This window comes from Emiliania huxleyi (assembly GCF_000372725.1).
Source record: "Emiliania huxleyi CCMP1516 unplaced genomic scaffold EMIHUscaffold_73, whole genome shotgun sequence".
Lineage (NCBI taxonomy): Eukaryota > Haptophyta > Isochrysidales > Noelaerhabdaceae > Emiliania > Emiliania huxleyi.
In genome coordinates this window covers 85067-108364 of record NW_005196528.1, presented here as the reverse complement: position 1 = coordinate 108364, position 23298 = coordinate 85067, and the positions used below count along the sequence as shown (strand labels likewise).

Below are 23298 nucleotides of genomic sequence, written 5' to 3'. Positions count from 1 at the left end.
GCTCGCGACACGCCGCTGCCCGTCGAGCCGTCCCTCGGAGCCGCCGCAAAGGCCGCAGCCGCAGCGAGCGAGGCGGCCGACGCAGCGGCGGCGGCGGCCGCGGCCGCGGCCGAGGGGCGCGGCTCCGCCCTCGTGGCGAGCAACCTCGCCGAGCGGGCGGCCAAGCTCGCCAACGGGATGGAGCCTTGCGGCAGCCTTCTCGGACCCTTCCAGGAACGGTCTAGGCGGCCAAGCTCGCCAACGCGGCTGCGGCGTGCGAGGCGAGCCGCGCCGTCGGAGGGGTTGCGAGCGAGTGGCTGCAGGCGATCGTATGTCTCTCTCCCACGCCGCACGCACGCACGCACGCACGCACGCACGCACGCACGCGCACACCATCGTTGCTGCCTCTCTCCTCATCGCTGCTTGAGTGGCTGCAGGGCCTCGGCGCCGCCGGCGCGGCGGAGGCGCTCGGCGCGGCGACGGCTGCGGCCATCCGCAGCATGGACCTGTCGACGGTAGACGAGGTGCGCTTCCCCCGCACCCGCCCAACCTCCCACACGCACGCTCGCTTGCCACCTCCTCCCCCCGCTACGCCAACTGCCTCCATCACTACCGCGCGCTCCCCCCCCTCTCCAAGTGCTGCCTCCTCACTCCCCCCTCCGCGGCTCGGTTGAGGCGTTGGTCGAGGCGCTGCTTCTGCGGCACCACAGCCAGGAGTGCGGCGACGGCGCCGCCCTCGTCTTCCTGCCCGGTGTGGCCGAGATCGAGCGGCTGGCAGAGCGGCTGCAGAGCCACGCCGCGCTGCACGCCGTCCGGCTCCACTCGCAGCTCGCGCCGGCGGAGCAGCGGCTGGCCTTCCAGCCGGCGCCGCGGCGCGGCACCACGAAGGTGGTCCTCGCGACGGACATCGCCGAGACGTCCGGCACAACACACGACGTGACGTTCGAGAGTACACCCGAGATGACCCGAGATCGTACCGAGATTAGGTCCGTCACGATCGACGACGTGACGCTCGTGATCGACGGTGGCCTCCGCCGCACGCCTATCAAAGTATCGATGACCTGAGAGCGATCAGTCACTCACGAGTCGCCAGTCAATAGGTGGCCTCCGCCGCGCGCCTTCGGTCGACGCGCGGTCTGGCATCGTGGCGTTGCGAACAGAGCGCGTCTCTCTCGCGGCGGCCAAGCAGCGCGCCGGCCGCGCGGGCCGCGTGCGGGCTGGCCGGTGCTACCACCTCTACTGCAGGGTCGAGGCGGAGCGCGGCATGGCGGCCGCCCCGCTCGCCGAGATGCGGCGAGCGCCGCTCGAGCACGCGGCGCTGCGCTAGTGAATCCGTTGCTGAGAGCTGCCACGAATGAATCACTGACAGGCGAGTGCCGCTCGAGCCCGCGGTGTTGCGCTTGCACGCGCTCCTTGCCTGCTCGGACGTCGCCGAGGCTCTCTCCGGCGCCTTCGAGCCGCCGGAGCCCGTCGCCGTCGAGCGCGCCGTCGCGTCGCTCGTCGGCTTGGGCGCCCTTGCGCAAGATGGCGCCGGCACGGCCCTCACGCCTCTCGGCCTCCGGCTCAGCCGGCTGCCCACCGCGCCGCACTTGGGCCGTGCGCTGCTCTGCGCGCGCGCGCTCGGCTGCCTTCGCGAGGCGGCGCTCCTCGTCGCGGCGCACGAGGCCAGTGACGATCCCTTCGGCCGGAGGACGGCGGCGGCGGGCGCCGCGAGGAGAGCGCTGGACGGCACCTCGGACCACCTTGCCTTGCTCCGCGCGCACGGCGAGTGGGCGTCCGCCGAGGGAGGCGAGCGGCGCGGCGTGGCGGAGCGGCGCGGCCTGAGCGGCGCCGCGCTGCGCAATCTCGGCCGCGACGCGTCGAGGCTCGTCGAGAGCGTCGAGAAGGCGTGCGGCGGCGCGGCGGCGCCGGCCGGCCACTCCATCGGTGGCTCGAGCCCTGCCGCGCTTGTCAAGGCGAGCCTGATCGCGACTGGGCGTGCCGCCCTTCTCACGCGGCCGAGTGGCGGTGGGAAGCGGCCCGTCGAGCTCCGCGGCAGGGCGGGGCGGGCCGAGCTGGCGCTGCGCCCTCACGTCGCGACGGTGCTCGGCGGCAGCGGCGTCGCCCTCCCTCCGGGCCAGCTGTGCTTGTCGCTCGCGGCGATGCGCTCGGCGGCCGGGCTGACTGCGCTCGACACCACGCTCGTCTCGCCGCTCGCGTGCCTGCTGCTCGGGCCGAGCCTTGCCGCCCCCTCTGCAGAGGGGGCGCACGGGAGCGGTTCCGTCGCCGTCGACCTCGCGGGCGAGGTCGTGGTGTTGGCGGCGGACGACGCGCGCGCGATTGGCGAGGTGCGCGCCCAGCTCGAGGCGGCGATCGGCGGCGGCGAGGCCGGAGGCTCTTTGACGGCTCTCATGGCGGCGCTGCTAAAACCAATGGAGGTGCCGTGGGCTGGATTGCCCGACGGATGGCGATGCGAGGAGGACGAGACGGGCGCGCCGCGCTACCGCTCTCTCGTCGACCCCTCCCACGCCACGCGCCACCGGCCGACCGTCAGCGCCGCGTGCGCGGCCGCGAGTGCGGAGGCGGGGCGGGGGTCGCTCGAGCGTGCGAACGCGGAGCATGCGGCCAAGCAGGCGGCCAGGCAGGCGGCAAAGGCCACGGCGGAGGCCGAGGCGGCCGAGGCGGCGGCGGCGCGGCGGGAGGCGACGCGGGAGGAGGATGAGGCGAGGGCACGGGCGGCGGCGGCGGCGGAGGCGGCGCGGGTGGAGGCCGAGGCAGAGGTGTTGAAGCATATTACGCGGGCGCGCGCGGCGGCGGCCGAGGCGGCCGAGGCGAGTGAGCGGCGCCAGTCGGGGGTGGCGGGCAGCGTGCACGGCGTCGCGAAGCTGCTGGCGGAGCTGGAGCTGGCGGACAAGTACACGGCGGCCTTTGCGGCGGCGGGCTACGACGACGCGGCCCTCGCCGAGGTGGCAGAGGCGCTCGATGACGACCGCGAGGCGGGCACGGCCGCGCTCGACGAGATGATCGAGGCTGTGGGGTTGCGCGGGGGCTCCGCGGTCAAGGTGCGCAAGAGGATGCTGGAGCCGCCCAAGCGGGGCGGCGGCGGGGGGGGAGGTGGCAAGGGCGGCGGCGGCGGGGGAGGCGGCAAGGGCGGCCGAGGAGGCGGCGGCGGCGGCGGACGAGGAGGGGGCGGCCGAGGAGGCGGCGGCAAGGGCGGCGATGGTGACAAGGATGGCAGCAGGGGCAGAGGCGGCGGCGGCAAGGGCGGCAAGGTGAAGGAGCGAGCCGCCGGACGCGGAGGTGGACGTGGAGGAGCCTGACATGTTGCATCGCACGTGTGCAGTCCGATTACAGTCCTGTATCAAAAAAGACAAAACTTGTACTCGAGTATCGCTCGCGCTTCACGTGGCACCCCATCTCTACATGTGCATGTGCAAAATGCACATACACATGCACAAAGCAGCAGATCCCCTACCCGCCGGCATCACCCATGGCGATCGGTTCATGGCAGCAACCGCAGATGGCGAGACTGTGGAACTAGAGTGCCCCGAAAATGGCAAGACCCGGACAGCAGATCGTGTTCATGGCTGATCCGATGGAGGGCGTAGGAAAAAAATTTAGCGCGGCTCGACCTCTTTGAGTCACTGCCTTCGCCGGCGGTATGGCTGTAGAGCCTCTACGACAAACTCTACAGCGAAATCGCGCTCTATATCTGATAAATACGAGATGTATAAGCGTGTTTAGTGTTCTCCCACACGCAGGATATGTGAGGTTAATGAGACCGCACTCCAAGTGGCTCCATCCTCCAAGACCAAGTGCTCCCTCACCACAGAGTGTACTAAACCGCTGAAGGGCGGCATATCTTCATGTCGCACTGACTTCACGTTGAGGCTGAGCCGACTGGACGAGAGAGAGAGCAGTGCCAGAGCATGGGTTAGAGACGTAGCCTGCTGGCAGCGCCACTGGCTAAACCCAATGGTGGAAACTGCAAGCCATCCTTGCCGGCCCGTCTGCTGTTGACGAGCGGCACCCCCCATCGCTCCCTCTCAATAGCTGCTGTCGGGCCGTTCGGCTCTGGCGCTAGGAGTTTGCCGAACCCATGTTCAAGGTCTGTGACGCGCTTGGCCATGGCTGTGCAGCTCTGAGCAAGCCCAGCCTGCTGGGCGGCGCTCGCCTGGAGCTTGCGGCGGGCCGCCCGGGCCTCCTCCTCAGCCCGGCGTGCTTCCAGTGCCCGACCGCGTATCCGCGTCTCTGCGATCGCCAGCTTGGCGTTCAGAAACTCATTTCGCTCGCGAAGTGCGCACGCCTCTTCCGTCAAGCCCTCCCGTTCCTCCCACCCTCGCAGCTGCTCTCTCAGCTGGCCGACTTGCAGACGCTCTCCCTCCAGCTCGTCCGCCAGGCTCTCTGTAGCAGCCGCCTCTGCATGCAGCCGCAGTGTGAGATCCCGATTCTCCTGTTCGGCTGCCCCGTGCTTGCTCACCAACCGCTCGTGCTCCGCTGCGAAGGCCTCCACTTGGCGCAATCGTCGACGGAGTGGCGCGAGAGTAAGGAGGTAGCACGCGCCCAAGCATTTGGCCGCCAGACGCTGCTGCTGGATCAGCTTCGCGTGGTCCTGCTCGCGCTGCTCACTTCGCTCGAGGTTGGCAGTGTGTGTCGCCAGCTCGATCGACCTCTCGTGCAAGTGCTCCTCGCACAACGCCAGAGTAGCCACGAGCGTCTGGTTGTCAGCGAGCCGCTCTGCGTGCCCCTGCGTGAGCGCAGCCTCGATGGCACCGTGTGCGTCAACTATTGCAGCCTCGTGAGCCCGCGCAAGTTCAGCCTTGCCAGCCTCGAGCCGCGCACAGTGCGCCTGCGTCTCGGCGAGCGCCTCTGCAACAGACGCCCGTTGCGCCTGCTCCGACTCGAGCGACTGCTTCAAGGCATCACGCTCGATATTGGTGCGAGCGACCTCGGCCAATAGTGTCTCCTTCTCTCGCGCCAGCTCCTGGACCTCCTCGGCATGATTCGCAGCTCTCGCCTGCCGAAGCTGCTCCAGCAAGTCCTGCTCGAGCGTGCGGTGCCGGTCTATCTGCGCCTCGAGCCGTGAGACCATCTCGGCCAGCTGGACCGACTCCTTTTTGCAATGAACCACGTCCAGATTCAAGTCCTTCAGCTGAGCCCTCAGGAGATGCGTGGTCTGCTGCTCGGCAAGAAGCTGCTCGCGGATTTTGACCTTCTCCGCCTCGAGCTTTCTGGTGAGGATCTGGTGATTTCGCTTTGCAACCTCTGCGCCCTGTGTCGCGCGTTTCGCTGTCTCCGCGGCCTCGTCCGCCTCGGCAGCCTTTTGGCGCAAGTTTCTGCCTTTCGATAGAGCGGCCGCGTGCTTCCTGCTGAAGACCTCGGCGGTCTGCGACTTCATCTTTTCCGAGTCCACTCGGCCGACAATGGAGCGGCGCCGCGAGCCGGACCGCCCCACCGCTTTGGTCGCTGGTGCAGCAAACATCTCGTTGACGGACTCGACCGCAAAGATACCAACCATCCTCGCGAGGGTCAGGCCGAGCGCAGGCTCCAAGATCGCGAGCTCCTCGATGGCATCGTGCCGCAGCCCCCCGAGGACACCATCGGACGCACCGACAATGTCGCACGGGAGCACGCGCCCGCCATCGTAGTAGCTGCTCGCATTCGCAACGTGGCCGGCAGAGCGGGTGGCTAGCGTGTGGTTGTCTATCCTGAGATCCACCGAGCCGTCGAGCACAAAGCATATGTAATCGTTCTTCGCAAAGCGGTCGACGACCCTCTCTCCAGCTGCAAAACGGTGGAACTCGAAGAGGTCTGCTATACGTTTGAGATCCGCCTGCGACATCACGACCTCGCACTCGACGGGCCCAAGGCGGCCGCCTTGCAGCCATTTTGTCAGGGCACTCTCCGCCTGCTTTGGCGCTAGGTTCCAAGCCAGCGGCGGATGCGCCGCTGGATTGTGTGCCAGTTGATATACAGAGGACGCGCCGAAGACACGGATGAGCTTGACGGCAGTGTGTGCGCAGCTGTCGAACAGGGCTTCGAGGTTTGGCATCATAATGAATGCAAGAACGCCACTCTTGGCGCCGCGAACGTCCGCTAATCGCTTGCCGCCTGTGAAAAAGGCAATCTCACCCACCACCTTCCCAGCGCCCATGCTGCCTACAACCCTACCGTCGGCGCCGGCCGCCTCCAGCTCGCCGCGGAGGACGATGCCGACCCAGGTTGCATCCTCTCCCTGCTGCATGACCACTTCGCCCTCCTCATAGTCAAAGAAGTGCAGGTGGTGCGACAAATTGGTCAAGTCTTCGAGCGTGAAGACCCCCAGTAGGGTTGCGGCGTGGACTTGCGCCTCCTGCAAGAGCGCAACTGCGTCATCGGGGTCGACCTTTCTGGGCTGCGACGACGCGTCCATACGGGATCAGGCGTCGGCGCTTCGCCCGGCAGGACGTCGCCCCCTGCGCCGTCGCCGCCGTCTCGCGAGCTTTTCAAGAGTCGTTTCAGACGTCCGTTACCTGATTGGAGAGGCGGCGAAATGAGTTTGGGGTGGGGAAATTGCAAGCGGCGAGGAAGAGGTAGAAGAGCAAAATGGAGAAACCATCGCATAAGATGAATTCACAGCCACGATCGCACCGAGTAAGTAGCTCGTGCGTCCATTTGCGAGGGACCAGTTGTCGCAAAGGGACAGACAGAGGAGCGCGCCCACTCGAAGGCCGTCGTCGATTGGGAAGGTATGGGCTCAAAGGGCTGTGACAGCACGGATGCGCTCGTATTCTTCACCGCGCTCGGCGCCGGCACCGCAAACGGCTTGTTTACAAAGTCGATGTTCCAGCTCACTGCCGTCGGAAACACTGGCGAGGAGGAGCTCTTCAAGCCAAAGCTTCTCAACACCCTGCTGATGTTCTTTGGCATGTCCCTCTCGCTTATCGCGCACAAGTTCTTCAGCACGGCAAAAGAATCACTTCCTCCGAACCAGCTCATCCTCCTCTGCGTCCCTGCATTCGCCTCTCGTCCCTTGGGCAACGACATCAGCTTGCGGACGGACTCCATTACCCTGTTGTCCTGTAGGCCCTCTTCGACCTCTGCGCCACTGCCCTTGGCACTCTGGCGCTGCTGCTGCTGCCCCTCTCGATGTGGCAGCTCCTGCGTGGCAGCGTCATCATATGGGTCGCTCTGGTGAAACACTTTGTGCTCAAGGACCACCTGACGAGTAATATGTGGTGCGGGGTTCTCTTTGTGGCGCTTGCCATCACTGTCGTCGGGCTCGCTGGGGCACTCGGCGGCGGCGGTGGCGACAGCGGCGCATCTGGTAGCACCTTGGCCCTCGGCATCTTTCTGACGCTTTGTGGCACCCTCACGGCTGGAATCCAGTTCGCGGTCGAGGAAAAGATGATGAGCGGAATGGCGGCTCCGCCGCTGCTACTCGTCGGCATGGAGGGCATCTGCGGGTTCGTCATCACCGTCTGTATCTTTTACCCTGCCTACTATTACCTGCCGGGGGACGATCATGGACACTTCGAGGATGCCTTCAATACCCTGGCCAAGCTGCGCAACTCGCCGACCGCAGTATTCTTTGTGTGCTGCTATACTGCGCTCGTCTTCACGTTCAACGTCACGTCCATGTTTGTTGTCCAGCGACTTTCCGCCGTGTGGAAGGCCATCCTGCAGAACTGTAGGCCAGCCTCCATTTGGGCCGCGCAGCTGGTTATCTACAATTTGACCGGCGGCGAGTTTGGCGAGGCGTGGGCAGGGTTCGCGTCCTGGATGCAGCTTGTCGGGATGGGGCTGCTGCTCCTCGGAATTGCCGTGTACAATGGGTCGGTGCCTCTGCCGTGCGTGGACAGCACGGAGGCCTCCGAAATCCACGAGCCGTCGTTGTGCGAGACCGCCGCCGTCTCCGCGGGCACCCGCTACGCGTCCCGAGCCTCACGCGTGTCGTCGAGCAGGCTCACGTCGAAGCTGCTGCCTGAGTGAGCTGTCTTGGGAAGTGAGCGCTCCCAGGTCGGCTCGCCGCTGCCTGGAGTGGGGGTGTGGCTGCACGTCGACACAGCGCCACCGGGGCCGGTGTGGTTAGTGGTGGACGAGTGAGGAGAGGGGAGATATGTAGATATGAGAAAAGCTGCGTGTTGAATCGGGACGTTCCCGCGACTCTGTGTGGGAGGACGACTTAGCTGAGGAAGAAAGCGAATCGACTTTGCCAGCTCGCTTTCTTCCTCAGCTACCTATCCAGTGGAGGTCTGTGGCACCTCAAATCCTGACGACCCGGCCACACCCCAACCCCCGAAGTTGGAACCCTTCCCGTATGCTCGCTGTTCAGCGCTGTCGACGGTGTTTCGACACCGATATCCCATGGCCACGCAGGACATGGTGATGTCCTTTCTCGACCAGCAAGTTCGCAGCAAGCTCCAGGTCCGGCCGCCCGAGGACGGCACCGCAGAGGCTGAGGCAGCGGAGGCGGAGTGGGCGGCTCGGTGGAAGACGTGGATGCACCCGTGGCGCTGTGGAGCGCCGGCTGCTTCACCCACAGCCAGCTGCGACGGCCGACCCGTGCGAGAGAGGCTGCTGCTGCTCTCCGAGTCTCCTCTCGTCTGGGCTATCCCCGGCTTCTGTTCTCACGAGGAGTGCGCTCGCCTCATCCAACTCGGCGCGCGTGGACTGCAGCCTCCTCCGGGCTGGTCGCCCGAGTGGAGAGGCCGGCAGGTTGCGAAGACGACCGTGGCGGGTGGGGCGTCGAAGGAGGAGGAGGAGCGACTACTCGCCACGCTCAGAGAGAGGGTGCACTCACTGCTGGGCTCTCCGGGCGAAGGCTCGCTGGGCCTGCAGCTATCTTTCAACGCACCCGAGGAGGAGGCGGGGCTCACGATTGGGTTGCACACAGACCTCAACAACGGGGCCGAGTCTCGCTGGGCGACCGTCCTCCTCTACCTCAACACCGTCCCGCCACACGAGGGAGGAGCCACCGTCTTTCCTGCCGCCAGCGCGGTGACAGCTGCCGGCACCGCGCTGGAGCCGCCACTGAAGCGGCCCTGCAGCGGAGCAGCGGAGCAGAGCGAGACCGCGGAGGGCGCGGCGGCGGAGCAGAGCGAGGCGGCGGAACAGAGCGCGGCGGCGGAGCAGAGCGAGGCGGCGGAACAGAGCGCGGCGGCGGAGCAGAGCGCGGCGGTGGTGGATGCGAGCGCCGCGAGGGCGGCGGCGGAGGAGCTGTCCGCGCTGGGCGTCACCAGCACCTCGGACGCAGTGAGCTTCGCTGTTGAGGAGGATGGCGAGGTCAGCGTGGAGTGCCTCGAAGGCGGGGGTGCTGCCGCGGTCCTCACTGCCGCCGCGCAAGCTGCGGCGGCATCGGCCCTCACCGCCGCCCCTCGCGGCAGCCGTCAGGGCGTCCTCAGCAGCCACGGCCCTAGCGGCGTCGGGCTCTGCGTGCACCCCTCCGAGGGATGCGCCATCCTCTTCTACTCACAGAGCGGAGGAGGAGGCGTGGATCCCCTCTCGTGGCACGGTGGAGCCGCCGCGGCGGGCCTCGGCAAGTGGACGGTCCAGTGCTTTGCGACGCTGCCCGAGTCTGTGCGCGGCGACGAGGCGCGAACCAGAGCCTTCCTGTCCGCTCACCGCATCGGGAGGGACGGGGACGGAGATGTGACATGAACCTCGTCTCAACTTGAAATTGATAAGAGAGCTAAAAAGCCACTCTGCTCTCTTTGCGCGCCGCGCGGCGTTTTTATGTCGTGTGGGCCTGGTTGGTCAGCCCGTCGTGCGCCGAGCCCCCGCAAGGCATGCCGGAGGGGACGGATCGGGTTGGGGCGCAGCAGCTCCCTCTCTCCCTCCCTCCTCTCCGATGCGCAGCGCGCCGGACGCCGCGACCATCGACTCTGACTGTCATGTCTGACTGACCTTGGATGCCGAGAAGCGACCCCGTTTCGCGCGGGCGAGCTCACAAGAGGTGGCGCTTGTTGTTTGACGCCTTGTAGTACAGAAACGCGGCCACCACGAGCAGCTGCGCGCAGACGCCCATCCCGACCAGGCCGAGGGAGCCGGAGCCCTGCGCGGCGGAGCGCTCCAGCAGGGTGTTGACCGCGTTGCGCACCTCCTGCCCCTCCCTCCGCGCCTCGCCCAGGCCCCTCGAGAGCTCGGCCACCGAGGCTTCCACAGCCTGCGCCATGAGTGCCGCCAGAGTCAGGGCGGCGGGGCACGGCCTCGCGTGCCGTCTACTCGAAGCGTCGCGTGGATTCGAAGGGCTCGCGTGCGAGTACCGCTGCAATGCAGCGGAGCGCAGCCGAGTGCAGCCGAATACAGCAGGATGCGGCTGAGTACGCGTCCTCTCGAGTGCTCGTCGGGCGAGGCGGCCTCCGCCGCATCTAAAAGGGAATCTAGGGTCCGCAGCCTTGAGCCGCCCCTCGAGCCCGGACTGCAGCGTGCGCACGGGCGCGACCTCGGCGCGCAGCGCGGCCTGTTCACGGCTGAAGGCGTGAAGAGACGCCGTTCGCGCTGCACAGCGCCGCCGGCGCGGCCTCCGGCAAGCAGCGGGCGGGCCTGCGTCTTTTGAGCCGCGTCGCGCAGCTCAGACTTGAGCTGCTCGGTGTTCGCGCTCAGCTCGGCGGCGGTCACCTCGTTCGTGGGCGCGGCGGGCGCGCCCGGGGCGGCAGGCGCGCCGGGTGCGCCGGGCGCGACGAGGCCGTCTCCGCCGCCTGCGGGGGAGGAGTGGAGGGGGCAGAGGAGTGGAGGGGGGGAGTGGAGGGGGGGAGTGGAGGGGGCAGAGGAGGGGATGGGGGGGGAGTGGAGGGGGAGAGTGGAGGGGGGGAAGGGGGGGTGGAGGCGTGTAGGGAGGAGGGGGGGGGGGCGGGGGACGATACGGCTGGGGTGATCGCCGCCTCCTCGCCGCTCGACCGCCTCCTGCAGCGTCTGCAGCCGCTGGTCGACTGCGGTGCGGTCAGGGCCGGGGTGAGTCGGGGTCGGGGATTGGGGTGGGGTGCCAGGGCTAGAGCTAGGGTGAGGGTGAGGGTTAGAAGAGGAGGGGGTCAGTCTGCGGTGCGGTGCGCAGTGCTGCATGTCTGTGAGACTGTATCCCGGGGGGGGGGGGGGGTGAGGCGGGCCTGCGGTGCGGTGGGCGACGAGCGCGAGCACGTCGGTGCGCACGTCGGCGAGTGTCGCGCGCGAGGCGTTGCACTGCGCGTGTACCTCCCACATGGACGCCTCGAGGCCGCGGAAGGGGGGGGGTTTGAGGAGGTGCGGAGGGAGGGGGGTCATGGCGAGGAGATGTGAGGAGGTGCGGGGGGAGGGGAGGGGTCGAGGCGGGGGGGGGGGGGGGGGGACGGCCCCTCCACACCGAGCAGCTCGTGCGCGAACCGAGAGAGGTACTCGTCCTCCGACGTGGGGGGGGGCACCTTCCTTCATTAATTAATCACGGATTAGTTCTTCAATCAATGAGAGGGACTCGTCCCCAGAGTGGTGAGGGGCACCGCCGTCGCGGGCGCCGCCTGGTCCCCCTAAAGGGAAGGGGGCGGGGGAGGGGGAGGGGGAGGGGGTGGGGGAGGGGGCGGGGGAGGGGGCGGGGGAGGGGGTTGGGAGGTTGGAGTTTGGGGCTGGGGGTGGGGGTTTGTAGGTTGGGGGTTGGGGGGTTGGGGGGAGGGGGGAGGGGGGGGGGGGAGCATCGTGTGTCCGTCTGTCTGTCTGTCCGTCTGTTGGGCGGCCGCCTGCAGGTTTTGCTCGCCGGGGAGGTGCGCCTCAAGCACGGTCGGGTCGGTCGCCACGGCCGGCCGCTCCGGGTGCGCCGCGTCCTCGCCGCCCGCGTGCACGCGGACGTCGTCTGGGACCTGCGGCGAGTCGAGGCGAGGAGGCGAGTGGGTGGGGCGGGGCGGGGCGGGGTGGGGTGAGGCGAGGCGAGGCGAGAGGCGAGGCGAGGAGAGGCGAGAGGCGAGAGGCGAGGGGAGGCGAGAGGCGAGGGGAGGAGAGGGCAAGAGAAGGGCTCCTGGTCCGAGATTGGCGTCGGCGCGAGCGGGTCAGCCCCGTCGCGGGCTGCGCCAGTCAGGTTGGCGACGGCGAGCGAGTAGACGACGTGCGTGTCTGCGTGAGCGCCCGTCATGGCGGTGACGCCAAAGTGTCCGACACGAGGCAAGTCGTACCTGCGGCCGCGTCGTGGACGTGTCCTGGACGTGTCCTAGCGGGCGGTGTGTCGGCGGGCGCGCTCCGAGGGCGGCGGTGCGAGCAGAGGGGAGGCGGCGGTGCCGGAAGGTGTGTGTATGCGTCGGCAGGTGTGAGTGTCTCGGAGAGGTGTGCGGTACCGCTTGTCTTGCTTGGCAAGCTGCGAGTGTCTAGGAGGTGTCTAGGAAGTGTCTAGGAAGTGTCTCGGAGAGGTGCGCGGTACCGCTTGTCTTGCTTGGCAAGCTCGCGCAAGTTCACCTAGCAGAGGGTCCGAGAGGGCTCCTGGACGGCTCCTAGAAGGACCCAGCCGGCTAGGCGCCAGCCCGCCCCACCGTCTCGATGCAGGGCTGGAAGTGGTTCGAGGAGGTGAGGTCGAGCCAGACGCGGAGCTGGCCTAGGATGAGAGTCAGGGTCCGGGTCCGGTTAGGGGGTAGGGGTCAGGGTTAGGGTCAGGGGAGGGGAGGGTCCGGGCCAGGGTTACGGGCTAGGGGTTCGGGGTTAGGGGTAGGGGTAGGGGGTTAGGGTCTGGGCTAGGGGTTAGGGGTTCGGGGTTCGGGTCAGGCGCGGAGCTGGCCGTTGGTCCACGCGATGCGAGCGCGCACGATGTTCTTCAGGTTGCGGTAGGCGGCGTAGCAGATGCCGACCTGGTGCTCGACCGCCTGCGCGCGGCGGTGGCCTCGCGTGGTGAGGCGGCACCTGGCCGCACCTGGCCCCGCGGGAAGCGACTCGGCTCTGCGCCCGGATTTGACTCGGGCGGGAGGGTGGGGCGGTGCCAACGGGATGCTCACTGGCTCTGCTCGACTCCATGGCGCGCAGCGGCAGGCTCGCGGCGAGGCGGCACACGCCACACGCGGGGCGGGCGAAGGGCGGCGCTCGCAGCAGAGGCGGCGAGAGGGCGGTTGCGAGAGGAGCGGCACGACTGCAGCCGCGGGTTTGGCGAGCGAGTGCGGGGTGCGGCCGCGAGAAGGCTGGTGAGAAGGTTCTCGGAGGTGGCGCCTGCTCGTGCGCTCCTTCGTCTATGCTCGTGCCGTCATTCAGGACGGCGACCACGAAGGGCTCGACTCGCTCGCCGCTCTCGCCGCCGCCGTACGAGTCGAACAGTATCCCGACGCCGCGGAAGTCGTCGCTCTGGCCGTACATCGCGCCGGCGCGCCCCTGCTGCTCTGTGAACCAGACCGCCATGCCGCCTCCCGTCGACTGGCGCGGGTCGCCGCCGATGTGGAACTCGAGCTGCACCTCCCAGTCGTCGATCTCGATGGGCTCCGTGGTCCAGATCCAACCCAACTTGTTGGACGTCGCAGTCGTCAGCATTATGTAGTCGTTGTTGAGCGAAGTCTCGCCACCATACTCCCAGCCCGGGATGTTGCCGCCCGCGTATGCCTTGTACGGATTGGAAAAGCTGAGCTTTGGCGGGGAGTATGGCATCGGGGTGAGGTCCACCTGTGCGTCGGCACCCTTGCCGGCCGTCGCAGGGGAGAGAGGGCCACTCAAAGCGAGGACCGAGGCGTCCGCACTCATGAGGGCGGCAGCGAGGGCCGCCATCGTAAGTCGGTCGCAGTGGAGCCGCGAGTTGTGGGTGAGCTGGCCAGGCCCACGCGATTTTTTTCAACCCGCGCACTCTTCACTAGAGCCCTCACAGCACACTGTGAGAGTCCCGTGAAGGTTCACGGGGCCGACTACAGTGTACAGCGGGGAGGAGTGGATTTTTTTGATCCGACGCCCAATCGCGGACCCCAGCGGTGAGTGTCCCAGCGGCTCTTGGCTCACTCTCAGCGTCTCCATCGTGTCTCAATGATCACTCCGTCTAAAAAAGAAAGAAAAGAGGCAACCCAAGGGAGGGATGGGAGGACGGCACGCCGCCATCACACAGGGATTTTAAGGAGAGGAGTGTGGTGCTAGCCATCGCCCACCCTTGGGCGTCTGCCCCTTCCTATCTCTCTCTTAGCAGTGCCTCGCCGATCTCGCTGCAACCTTCATGCCACCTCGCGGTCGTCCCACTCTCGTCGTTCACTCGTTCTCTGCTTCTCTCTCTTGTCGCTTCGTCTTCTGTCGCGTCGCTCTCCTCTGCCTCGTCATGCGACGCCGCCGCCGCCTGCCGATCCCTTGCCTCGCGGTCTCCTGATCACTCCGTCTCACTTCGTACAAACGAGGAAACTTTTCTTTGCAAAACGCGGGAATCTCCGTCGCCCGCGAAGTACACGAATCGGATACGACGGAGAAGAGGTTGCGTTCCCAGAGTTCTGCGACCCTCAAGGCCGCCACGGAGATGCCGACTGGCGCAGCGTCGTCCAGTTATGGCCCCGAAACGAACGTGGTGGACATCGTCATTATTGGTGCTGGCCTGAGCGGGCTAGTCGCCGCTGCCTACCTCAAAAAGGAGGGGATAGACTCCTTTATCGGTCGTCGACGAGGGTGCGCACGGCCAGGCATCTAGATGCCTCACGCAGTCGACTGCACACCCCTCACGCATCGCGGTGCGGCAGCGGCAGCTCTGTCATTGCACGGCAACACGTTGTGTCACGCTCCACACAGAGCTCAGCCGAGACGCCACTTATGGCCAGCCTCTCAAGCCGAGACGCCACTTATGCCCAGCCTCTCGCCTCAATCCCCTGCCACCTTCGAGCGTGTAACGCAACGTGCCTGGCGGCGTGCCTCCCTGCAGGCGCTGTAGGAGGCACCTGGCGCGACCACCACTTTCCAAACGCTGGGACAGACACCGAGGTGCCAACCTACTACCCGTCTTTCCTGCCGACCCCCGAGACTTCCTCGCAGTTTGGTGAGCGCGACGAGATCCTGTCGTACTTTGCGCCCGTTTTTGCCCATTTTCGGTCATCCGTCAAAATATCTGAAGATCTGAATGGGGGATTCTCCCCAAACCTTGCTCAGCTGATCCAGCACGGGCCGTACCGGTAGGCCAGCCCTGGCCAAAGAAACCAGCACCTCAACCGGCTTCCCTGAGCGTCACAGCTCGGTGATCGCGCCGGCCGGACACCACTGTAACGTCCGTTCCGGGCATTTGAACGCGACCTTCGGGGGCAAAGACATGGGCTCTATCGATGGGCTCTATGGCTCAGACTGGACTCCTCTTGGTCCCTTCTGATGCCCTAGGCCATACCTGGGCCTTACCCGGGGTTCTAGGGGCCGGGCGGGGTTTGCCCCCTGAAACTGGCCCGAGGGACCTTAAGGAGAGGAGTGTCGTGCTAGCCGGCGCTCGCGCTTTCTTTTCTGATTTCGCGCTTCTCTTTTTTTCCGCGACGCTTCTTCACCATGTCGCATCAAGCACTGCTCCTGCTCCTCTCGATCGCCGACGTCGGCGCTCTCCGCACGCCGCTCAGCGCCTCGCGCCGCGCGGTCCTCGCCGGCGCGCTCGCTCTGCCTGCCTCGTCGCGGAGAGCAGTCGCGGACGACTCGTCAGACATCGAGGTGTATTTCGGCTGCGGCTGCTTTTGGCACGTGCAACACGAGTTTGTGATGGCGGAGAAGAAGCTCTTGGGCCGCAGCGACCTGCAGATCACATCACGGGCTGGCTACGCTGGCGGCTCGGGCATGCAAGACGGCAAGGTGTGCTACCACAACGCCGCACAGATTTCGGACTACGGCTCGCTCGGCCACGCGGAGGTGGTGCGGCTCCGCATCCCTCCCACCTCCTTCCGCGCCTTCGCCGAGGAGTACGTGAAACTCTTTGACAAGGACGGCAACCGGCCGGACCAGCTCGGCGACCGCGGCCTCGAGTACCGGAACGTCGTCGGCATACCGGGCGGCGGCGGCTCACCGCTGGCGAAGGAGCTGGTTGATGCGAGCCGAGAGAACGGCGACAAGCTCGACTTTGCGAAGGGCAAGGGCGGCGATCCAGACGCGCGCGCCGTGGCATTCGTCATGGACACTAACTCGCACCCCTTCTACCTGGGCGAGCTGTACCATCAGTTTCACGATGGGTTCGCCTGGGGCGAGGACTACCCCGGCGAGTACAACGGCATCACGAAGAAGCTGGTCAAGTCCAACATGCTCGCAGACGCGGGCTGCCCGAATGGAATGCTCGGCGTCGGAATCGCCGGACTATGACCGACGCACTCTCTTACGTAGGGGCTCATCCTTCTTGACACTCGAGCTTTTTACACGCACCGCGAAAAACTCGCAGACGCCACGCATCTTATTTTCTCTTTCCGCTGTGTGCCTGCTTCGATCCTCCTCTCTACGACCTACGAGTCTTAGCAAGAGGTCTCTACTGGCTCTTATACACACGGCGGCATGGACACGTGATGCCTCCATGTCCCGGCCGTCGAGTCAAAATCGACATGCGAGTCGATCTTTGGCCCGACAGAGGGATATGTGCGCAGTGCGGCGTTTCGGGCGACAAACAGCGCTGCGACCGCGAAGTGGCGGTGGACATGCTCCCATGTTGCCGACGCGGCGCCGGAGTGGCCGGCGCTGCTCGCCGCGACCACGACGGCTACTCCGATGCTCCGGGCCGACCCGTCCTACACCCGACGGTGCCGGTGGCACTAGAGCTGTCAAACGTTAACTTTGGGCCTAACAGTTGCACTATTGTTGGCTGAAAATCCTCAACGTTGTTCAAGTGTTCTCCCCAGCCCAAGCTGTTACTGTTTGTTACTGTTGTTAACTGTTGTTCAGCGGTCAGCAAGCAGAAAATGCCAAAAAACCGCCGTCGATCCAATCAAATCATCCACCTTCAACATCCAGTTCGGCGGCCGCTGCGGCCGACCCGGGTAAAACCCGAACGAAAATACCTGGGGTTTTCCAGGTATTTTCGGGTATTACCCGCACTGGACGCTGGAGATCGTCGTGGGTCACTGCCAGGCCTTCCTTATTGTTGTTCAGCTGGCCTAACGTTAGCTACTGTTGTTGGGGAGCCCCACTGTTGTTCTGTTGTTACTGTTAACACTAGCAACACTGTTCAGCTCTTAACGTTTGACAGCTCTAGGTGGCACTCTTCCACGTCTCGCTCACGCTGAGAAAAATTCTGAAACGGCGTGCAGCAGAGTCGCCGACGAGTCGGTCCGCGTGACTCCTCGTGTCCCGCACCGTTCTCACACATCCATAAACTCACTTTGGCCTCACTGAAGCGATGCCTCAATCCTGAATCCTCAGATTTTAGAAGGACGCTGTCTATACCCCCTAGTACAGAGAGACTAGCAGAGAGATAGCGTCCCCACATTGCTCCGCGCGCACAATCCGTGCAATGTCCAATGACGAGAGGTGTGTTATAAGGTATATGTATGTATTAGTAGGATCGTGTATTTTTGGACGGAGGGTGGACGCGTCCAATGGGGGGGGTAGGGGGTTGGGGGAGGGGTATATGGGAGGGGGGCGGGGACCGGGGTATCTTCGACCAACGAAAGCGTGACAGCTGCGGAGCCGGAGGGGCTGGAGAGAGCGAGTCGTAACACATCGGAACACACCCCTGCTAGCGAGGCCTGGGCGGCGGTGATGCCGCAGGCGGCGACCGCGGAGCTGCCGCGGAGCACTGCGGCTCTGCGGGGACGGCGTCGACCGGCGGTAGAGCTGTTTAACATTAACTTTGGGCCCAACAGTCGTGCGCTAGTGTTGGCTGAAATCCTGAACGTTGTTCAAGTGTTCACCACAGCCCATGCTGTTACTGTTGTTACTATTGTTACTGTTGTTCAGCGGTCAGCAAGCAGAAAATGGCAAAAAAACCGGGTAAAACCCGAAAATACCTGGGGTTTCCCGGGTATTTTTGGGTATTACCCGCACTGGACGCTGGAGATCGTCGTGGGTCACTGCCCGGGCCTTCCTTATTGTTGTTCAGCCGGCCTAACGTTAGCTACTGTTGTTGGGGAGCCCCACTGTGTTGTTCTGTTGTTACTGTTAACCCTAGCAACACTGTTCAGCTCCCCCAACGTACACAGCTCTAACCGGCGGAACGCCCACCCACGAGCGATTGGCCCGCGAGAGGAGCGAGCGCGAGGCGGGAATGAGGGCGTTCGAGCCGCCGCCGGACACGTGGAGGGGGCGGTGGAGCACGTGAGCGCGTCCGTCGTGCTCAGCCTTAACGGCGGGATATCTCGAATCAGAGGTTCCGGGTAGCTATAAGGTCTAGAAAGGCGCCGCCGCGCGCGCGCCGCGCGGGTCGGCGTGTGTTATTAATATGAGACAGATATGACGGTTCCGTCACGAACCGGTTCATCTACTTTTGTGAGATTCACCACTGAGTACGGCTCTAACTCTCACCACACTGAGTCAGAGTGTCACACTGGCGTACGTGTCGACTGTCGTGCACCTCGCAGAGATCGCGCGCCTCTCGCGTCTTGCCGGCAGCAGAGAGTGCAGAGAGAGTACTCCGCTTTACAATGAGAGGGCTTAGACGCTTAGTTGCCTGGCGCGGACATGTTCGGCGGCGTCTTCAGCGCGCCGCAGTTGTACACGCAACCCGTCTGCTTGGCCTCCGCAATCTCCCGCCATCCTGTCCACTCGACCGGGCAAATCATCGGGCAGTCGGCGAGGTGCGAGCGGTGCAGCCCGGGCTCAAACGCGCGGTGGAAGAGCCGGCCGACAGGGCTCGCCGGGGCGCCCGTTGCGATCGGCCCGTGGCACCGCTCCGCGGCTGGAACCACGTCGTCTGGCGCGGTGGCGGCGGGCGTTGCAGCGGCGGGCGCACGCATCGACTCGTTGAGCCGCGTCTCCTCGACGCTCGTGTAAAACGTAAAGGGGCCGAGGAGGCCGCGGCCGCGGATGTCGGCCGCCCTGCACGGCCAAGGCGCATTCCAGCAGGCGGTGGCGGCGCGCATCTCGCAGTAGGACACGTTCCCGCGCCGCAGCCCCCGCGACTGCTCCGCGAGCAGCGCCACTGAGTAGCGCGTGACGGGCAGCACGCAACCCCACTTTTGGTCTGCCCGCAGCGGGTGGTTGTGCTCGCGCGCGTGATTCCACGAGTCGGGCACTGGGCCGAGGCCCTCGCACAGCAGATCATGCTCGTCGCCAAAGCGCGCGAGGATCGCGGGCAGCTGCCCGGTCCAGCCAATGTCGTGCTGCAGCACCCACACGCGGCTGATGTTTTCCCGCTCGAGCCGCCGCTCGTGCATGCGGTACCAGACGAGGCCGGGGAGGTCGCAGAGGTTGGCCATCCAGAAGGGCAGCCGCGTGTCGGACCAGCGCATTGCGAAGGAGCGCTCGAGCAGCCGCGGAAAGTAGCGCGTGACCGCCTTCTCATTGACGAGCGAGACCGCCTTCAGCCCGACCGCCATCCGCAGCCAGTAGCCGGCAGACGCGTCCTCGTTGCGAATGCCCTGCGGCCGCCAGCGGCAGTAGGTGGTCCACCAGCGCGGGTCGTGGCACGCGCGCGACACCTGCACCACCCGGTACATGTGCGGCGTCGCCGCAAACTGCGCCGCCGCTCGCCGGAAGCGCTGCATCAGCCCCGGGTTTGCGTGCACGCCCCGTGCCATCGCCGACGAGGCAATCGTGTGGACCATCGCGAAGCGCAGCGGGGGCGGGACGCTCGCCGCGGGCTCCAAAGTCGATGGGCGCGGGGCCGCGCACCCAGCGGTCCCCGCGTCGAATCGCCCCTCCCGCACCTCCGCCACGGGCGCTGCCGGGTCGGCGAGGCCGTCGCCGCTGCCCGACGACGCGGCGGCGCCCGCGGGTGTTTGAAAGGAGGAGGCGAGGCCGAGGTCGGTGTAGCCGGTGCAGTGCCCGTCGGCGTAGGTCCAGGCTGTGCACTCGGCGCCGAGCTGCGCACGCGAGAATCGCGATGGCGGCACCGGCGGCGGCGGCGGAAGCGCGAGGTAGTCGTCGCAAGCGCGCCGGCAGGCAAAGGCGGTGGCTCGTCGGCCGAGGTCGAGATCGCGCCTCACCGTGCGCTCTCGCTCGCAGACCTGCGGAGAGAGGATGCGTCCAAACTCGTCGACGCATCGGCACGCGGCGCAGGCGCGGCAGCGGCACTCGGTGCACGCACGCGCGGCAGCAGCCGGCAGCAGTCCGCTGGCACGGAGGGGCGGCGGCAGCGAGGCGGCGTGCTCGGATGAGAGGTTGGCCGGAAGCAGGGCCGCGCAGTCGGGGCTGCACCGGGGCGGCTTCAGCCGCCACTGCCCGTGGGCGCGGCAGAGGCTGGCCGTAGCGGGCATTCGTCGGCCGGAAGTAGCCGGCGGGCAGCGGCGGGCGGGTTGGTTGGGGTGGCTGGGGCGCTCGATCTCGACCACGAGCGATGCCAAAGAAAGAAAAGAAATTGACAATGAATAGAGCAGTCATCTCCAGGAGAGAGGGGCGACGCACGAACACAGAGGCAGGTGATTAAAGAAATAAATAAATAAAACACGCAAGCCAAGGGAGGGATGGGAGGACGGGCACGCCGGGAATAAGATTTTAAGATTTTTTTGCGCTGCCAAGGTCTCTGTTGGGCAACTCACTTCCATCAGCGCTCGCTTAGTCATGGCGCCGCTACCCTCCAAGCCCTCCGAGCTCAAGCGTGTGGTCTCGAAGGGCGTGAACCAGAAGGTTCGCAGCCTCAGCAATCGGCAACGGTCGCGCCTCTCCGAAGAGGATGAGGATAACGGGCGTGAGGCGTTCCTTGGCAGCACGTTCGCGCATGGCCAAGAGCCCCCCGCCGGCTTCACCCAAGACGCGTCTCGCACGTCGAGCATGGGCGTGCATCGCAACGGCTCCCAGATGCCGCAAGGCTACGGCTACGGAGCGCCTCCGCCGCCGCCGCCGCCGGGAGCGCACGGCGGCGGCCGCTCCGCCGAGGAGCAGGAGGAGATCGACCTGGCGCTCGCGATGGCGGCGTCGATGGCCACGCACGAGCAGGAGTCGCGCGCCCCTCCGCGCGTCTCCGCCGACTCCGCCGCCGAGGCGGACGAGGAGGAGCAGCTCCGCCGTGCGCTGGAGCTCTCCAAGCTTGAAGACACCACCCGCAGGCCTCTCCTCGCCTCCTCGCCTCGCCTCCTCCCTCGCCTGCTCGCTCGTGCCACCCGCTCGCCCTGCTCACAACTTCTGCTCGCCATGAGCACATGAACATGAGCAGGGCACACCCCGGCACACCTCCGCACACCCCGGCACACCCCGGCACACCTCCGCACACCCCGGCACACCCCGGCACACCCCGGCACACCCCGGCACACCCCGGCACACGGCCCAGGACACGTCCAGGACACGTCCCCGGCAGGCTCGCCGACGAGCCAAACTTGATTGCCGAGGAGCCAGAGCCACAACTCGGGGAGCCGGCGCCCAAGCCGGGCGGACTCGACCTCGACTCGCTTTTCAACTCCGGCCCGCCCGCCGCACCGGCGCCGCCGAGGACGGGCCAGCTGCCGGGCGCCGTGCTGCCCAACCCCTACGCGGGCGGCATGCCGCCACAGATGCCGCCGCAGATGCAGCAGCCGTACCACCAGCAGGTGGCGATGGGCGGAGGCATGCAGGGCATGGGCATGGGCATGCAGGGCGTGGGCATGCAGGGCACCCATTCCCCCCCCCCCCCCCCCTCTCCCCCTGCCATCCTCCTTCTCCCCGCCGCCGCCGCCCGTTCCCGCCACATCTCCGGGGTGCAGTGTGGACTCGCCCTCTGACCCGCCGACGCCTCGCCGCCCGTCGCAGGCGGAATGCCGATGGGCGGGATGCCCCTGGGCCAGCAGATGGGCGGCATGCGCCCGATGGGTGGCATGGGTGCGCCGCTCGCCTCACAGCCCCCCCCCCCCCTCGTCTTCCGTCGCCCGCCCCCTCTCCCTCACACAGACCAGAAGCGCACAGCCCCGTCTCCCCACCCCACAACACAGTCGAGAAGGGAGGGGCACACAGAGAGCGGCACTCGGGCGGGCATCGCCGGCTTCTCCCTCTCACACCCGTCTCGCTGGCGCCCCTCCCCGCAGGCGGCGGGATGCCGCAGCAGATGCCGCCGCAGCAGATGATGCCGCAGCAGATGATGCCACAGCAGATGCCACCGCATCAGATGCCGCCGCAGATGGGCGCGATGCCCCAGCAAGGGATGGGCATGCCGCCGATGGCCTCCCCGGCGCAAGACCCGTTCGGACCCGTCTCCGCGCCGGCGGCCAACCCGTTCTTCTGACGCGGCGTGGCGAGTCTCGCTCGCCTTCCCAGCCGTGGCCACTCGAGCCCACCCTCAAGGGCCGCCGCCTCGGTAGTAGCGAGTCGGCGGCCGCTATCAGCGGGTCGGGTCACTCGGGCGGGGGAAGGCCGTGCGTGAGCGACGGGCGATGCGCCTCCCAGGGCGCTTGCGGTCTGACGCCTGTGCCGATGCGGGCCTTGGCGTGATGCGGCGTTCATCGAGATTGTGTTGGTTATTGACGCGGGGCGGGGGAGCGGTGGGGGGTGTCTCTGGGGGGAGAACTCGAGGGGGAGAGCTCGGGAGATAAGGTGAATTCCGCGCGTGTTACTGAGTCCACACAGCACACACTCAGAGCGCGCGGCTCGTGTTCTGTTGTGTATCAGTTGTGTATCAAATGTATGTGTGGGGTATTTGGGGAGAGTAATCGAGATCTCTGCGAGAGAGTAGTAGATCGCAGACAGTAGATCGCAGACCAGGAGTGGAGATCCTAGCCGATTCTACCACACAGTCGGGCTTGGTTGAAGATGAAAGATTGAGATCACAGATTGTGGATCGTGTTGGCAGTTGCCAGGGTCAAAGGTGGAGATTGGAGATGGAGAACACAGATCGTAGATCCTCGCGCCGGGCATCCACCACTGGGGTGGAGATTGGAGATCGAGATTGGAGATTGGAGATCGCAGCTGGCGGCGGCAGGGGTCAAATGGGAGATTGGAGATCGGAGATCGGAGATGTGCGGTGTGAATGAATCCATAGCGCATCTCCTTGAAGGTTCGAGCCCCCCCCCCCCCCCCCCCGGCCCCCCGAATCGAGATTGGAGATTGGAGATTGGAGATGGAGATCGGAGATTAAACTGGATCCGGCAAAATATGACGCTGGAGATTGGAGATTGGAGATAGAGATTGGAGATCTGACTGGATCCGGCCTAAGATGTGTCGACGCTGGAGATTGGAGATTGGAGATTGGAGATTGGAGATTGGTGATCACAGAGGCCGCTGTGATGATCTTTTTGTTTTTTAAAGGTTACTGGTGCGCGGACGGCCCGGGGAGCCTGCGGCGCCATTTTAATCTGCGCTCCTCTTTATGGCCTGCGGCGCCTGGCTTGAGCTTGGAAGTGTAAACGAGTCCGCCAGGGCGGTATGCAAACACGGAGCGCGGGAACGCCGCTACCCACG

General features: G+C 66.0%; 7 protein-coding genes across 7 annotated transcripts in view; 5 read left to right on the top strand and 2 right to left on the bottom strand.

Moving 5' to 3' along the window:
• Positions 1–3892: 3892 nt before the first annotated feature.
• On the bottom strand, positions 3893–6370 carry EMIHUDRAFT_105933 (hypothetical protein; the record flags this gene model as incomplete). Its single annotated transcript, XM_005760913.1, has 1 exon — positions 3893–6370. One exon carries the CDS (start codon positions 6368–6370, stop codon positions 3893–3895), a length of 2478 nt encoding a protein of 825 aa, XP_005760970.1.
• Positions 6371–6688: 318 nt separating this feature from the next.
• EMIHUDRAFT_217236 (hypothetical protein) lies at positions 6689–7929 on the top strand (the record flags this gene model as incomplete). The annotated part of the gene is made up of 2 exons (XM_005760912.1): positions 6689–6946; positions 7024–7929. 2 exons carry the CDS (start codon positions 6689–6691, stop codon positions 7927–7929), a joined length of 1164 nt encoding a protein of 387 aa, XP_005760969.1.
• Positions 7930–8304: 375 nt separating this feature from the next.
• On the top strand, positions 8305–9597 carry EMIHUDRAFT_217235 (hypothetical protein; the record flags this gene model as incomplete). The annotated part of the gene is made up of 2 exons (XM_005760911.1): positions 8305–8937; positions 9154–9597. The coding sequence occupies 2 exons, from the start codon at positions 8305–8307 to the stop codon at positions 9595–9597; spliced, it is 1077 nt and encodes a 358-aa protein (XP_005760968.1).
• On the bottom strand, positions 9597–13632 carry EMIHUDRAFT_465513 (hypothetical protein; the record flags this gene model as incomplete). Its single annotated transcript, XM_005760910.1, has 11 exons — positions 9597–10102; positions 10334–10399; positions 10444–10637; positions 11276–11312; positions 11409–11435; positions 11682–11762; positions 11987–12071; positions 12314–12348; positions 12423–12484; positions 12665–12749; positions 13138–13632. 11 exons carry the CDS (start codon positions 13630–13632, stop codon positions 9884–9886), a joined length of 1386 nt encoding a protein of 461 aa, XP_005760967.1. The 3' UTR covers positions 9597–9883.
• Positions 13633–14356: 724 nt separating this feature from the next.
• EMIHUDRAFT_217233 (hypothetical protein) lies at positions 14357–15190 on the top strand (the record flags this gene model as incomplete). Its single annotated transcript, XM_005760909.1, has 3 exons — positions 14357–14489; positions 14753–14918; positions 15004–15190. 3 exons carry the CDS (start codon positions 14357–14359, stop codon positions 15188–15190), a joined length of 486 nt encoding a protein of 161 aa, XP_005760966.1.
• A 167-nt stretch (positions 15191–15357) lies between these two features.
• On the top strand, positions 15358–16152 carry EMIHUDRAFT_217232 (hypothetical protein; the record flags this gene model as incomplete). Its single annotated transcript, XM_005760908.1, has 1 exon — positions 15358–16152. The coding sequence occupies one exon, from the start codon at positions 15358–15360 to the stop codon at positions 16150–16152; it is 795 nt and encodes a 264-aa protein (XP_005760965.1).
• Positions 16153–20458: 4306 nt separating this feature from the next.
• Positions 20459–23298, top strand: part of EMIHUDRAFT_438254 (hypothetical protein) — a 3307-nt gene continuing 467 nt past the window's right edge. Inside the window, exons 1-4 of the mRNA XM_005760907.1 lie at positions 20459–20981; positions 21230–21519; positions 21658–21726; positions 21930–22542. Of these exons, the coding sequence (XP_005760964.1) occupies positions 20497–20981; positions 21230–21519; positions 21658–21726; positions 21930–22126 (1041 nt within the window). The 5' untranslated portion in view covers positions 20459–20496 and the 3' untranslated portion in view covers positions 22127–22542. The remainder of the gene's footprint in view (positions 20982–21229; positions 21520–21657; positions 21727–21929; positions 22543–23298) is intronic.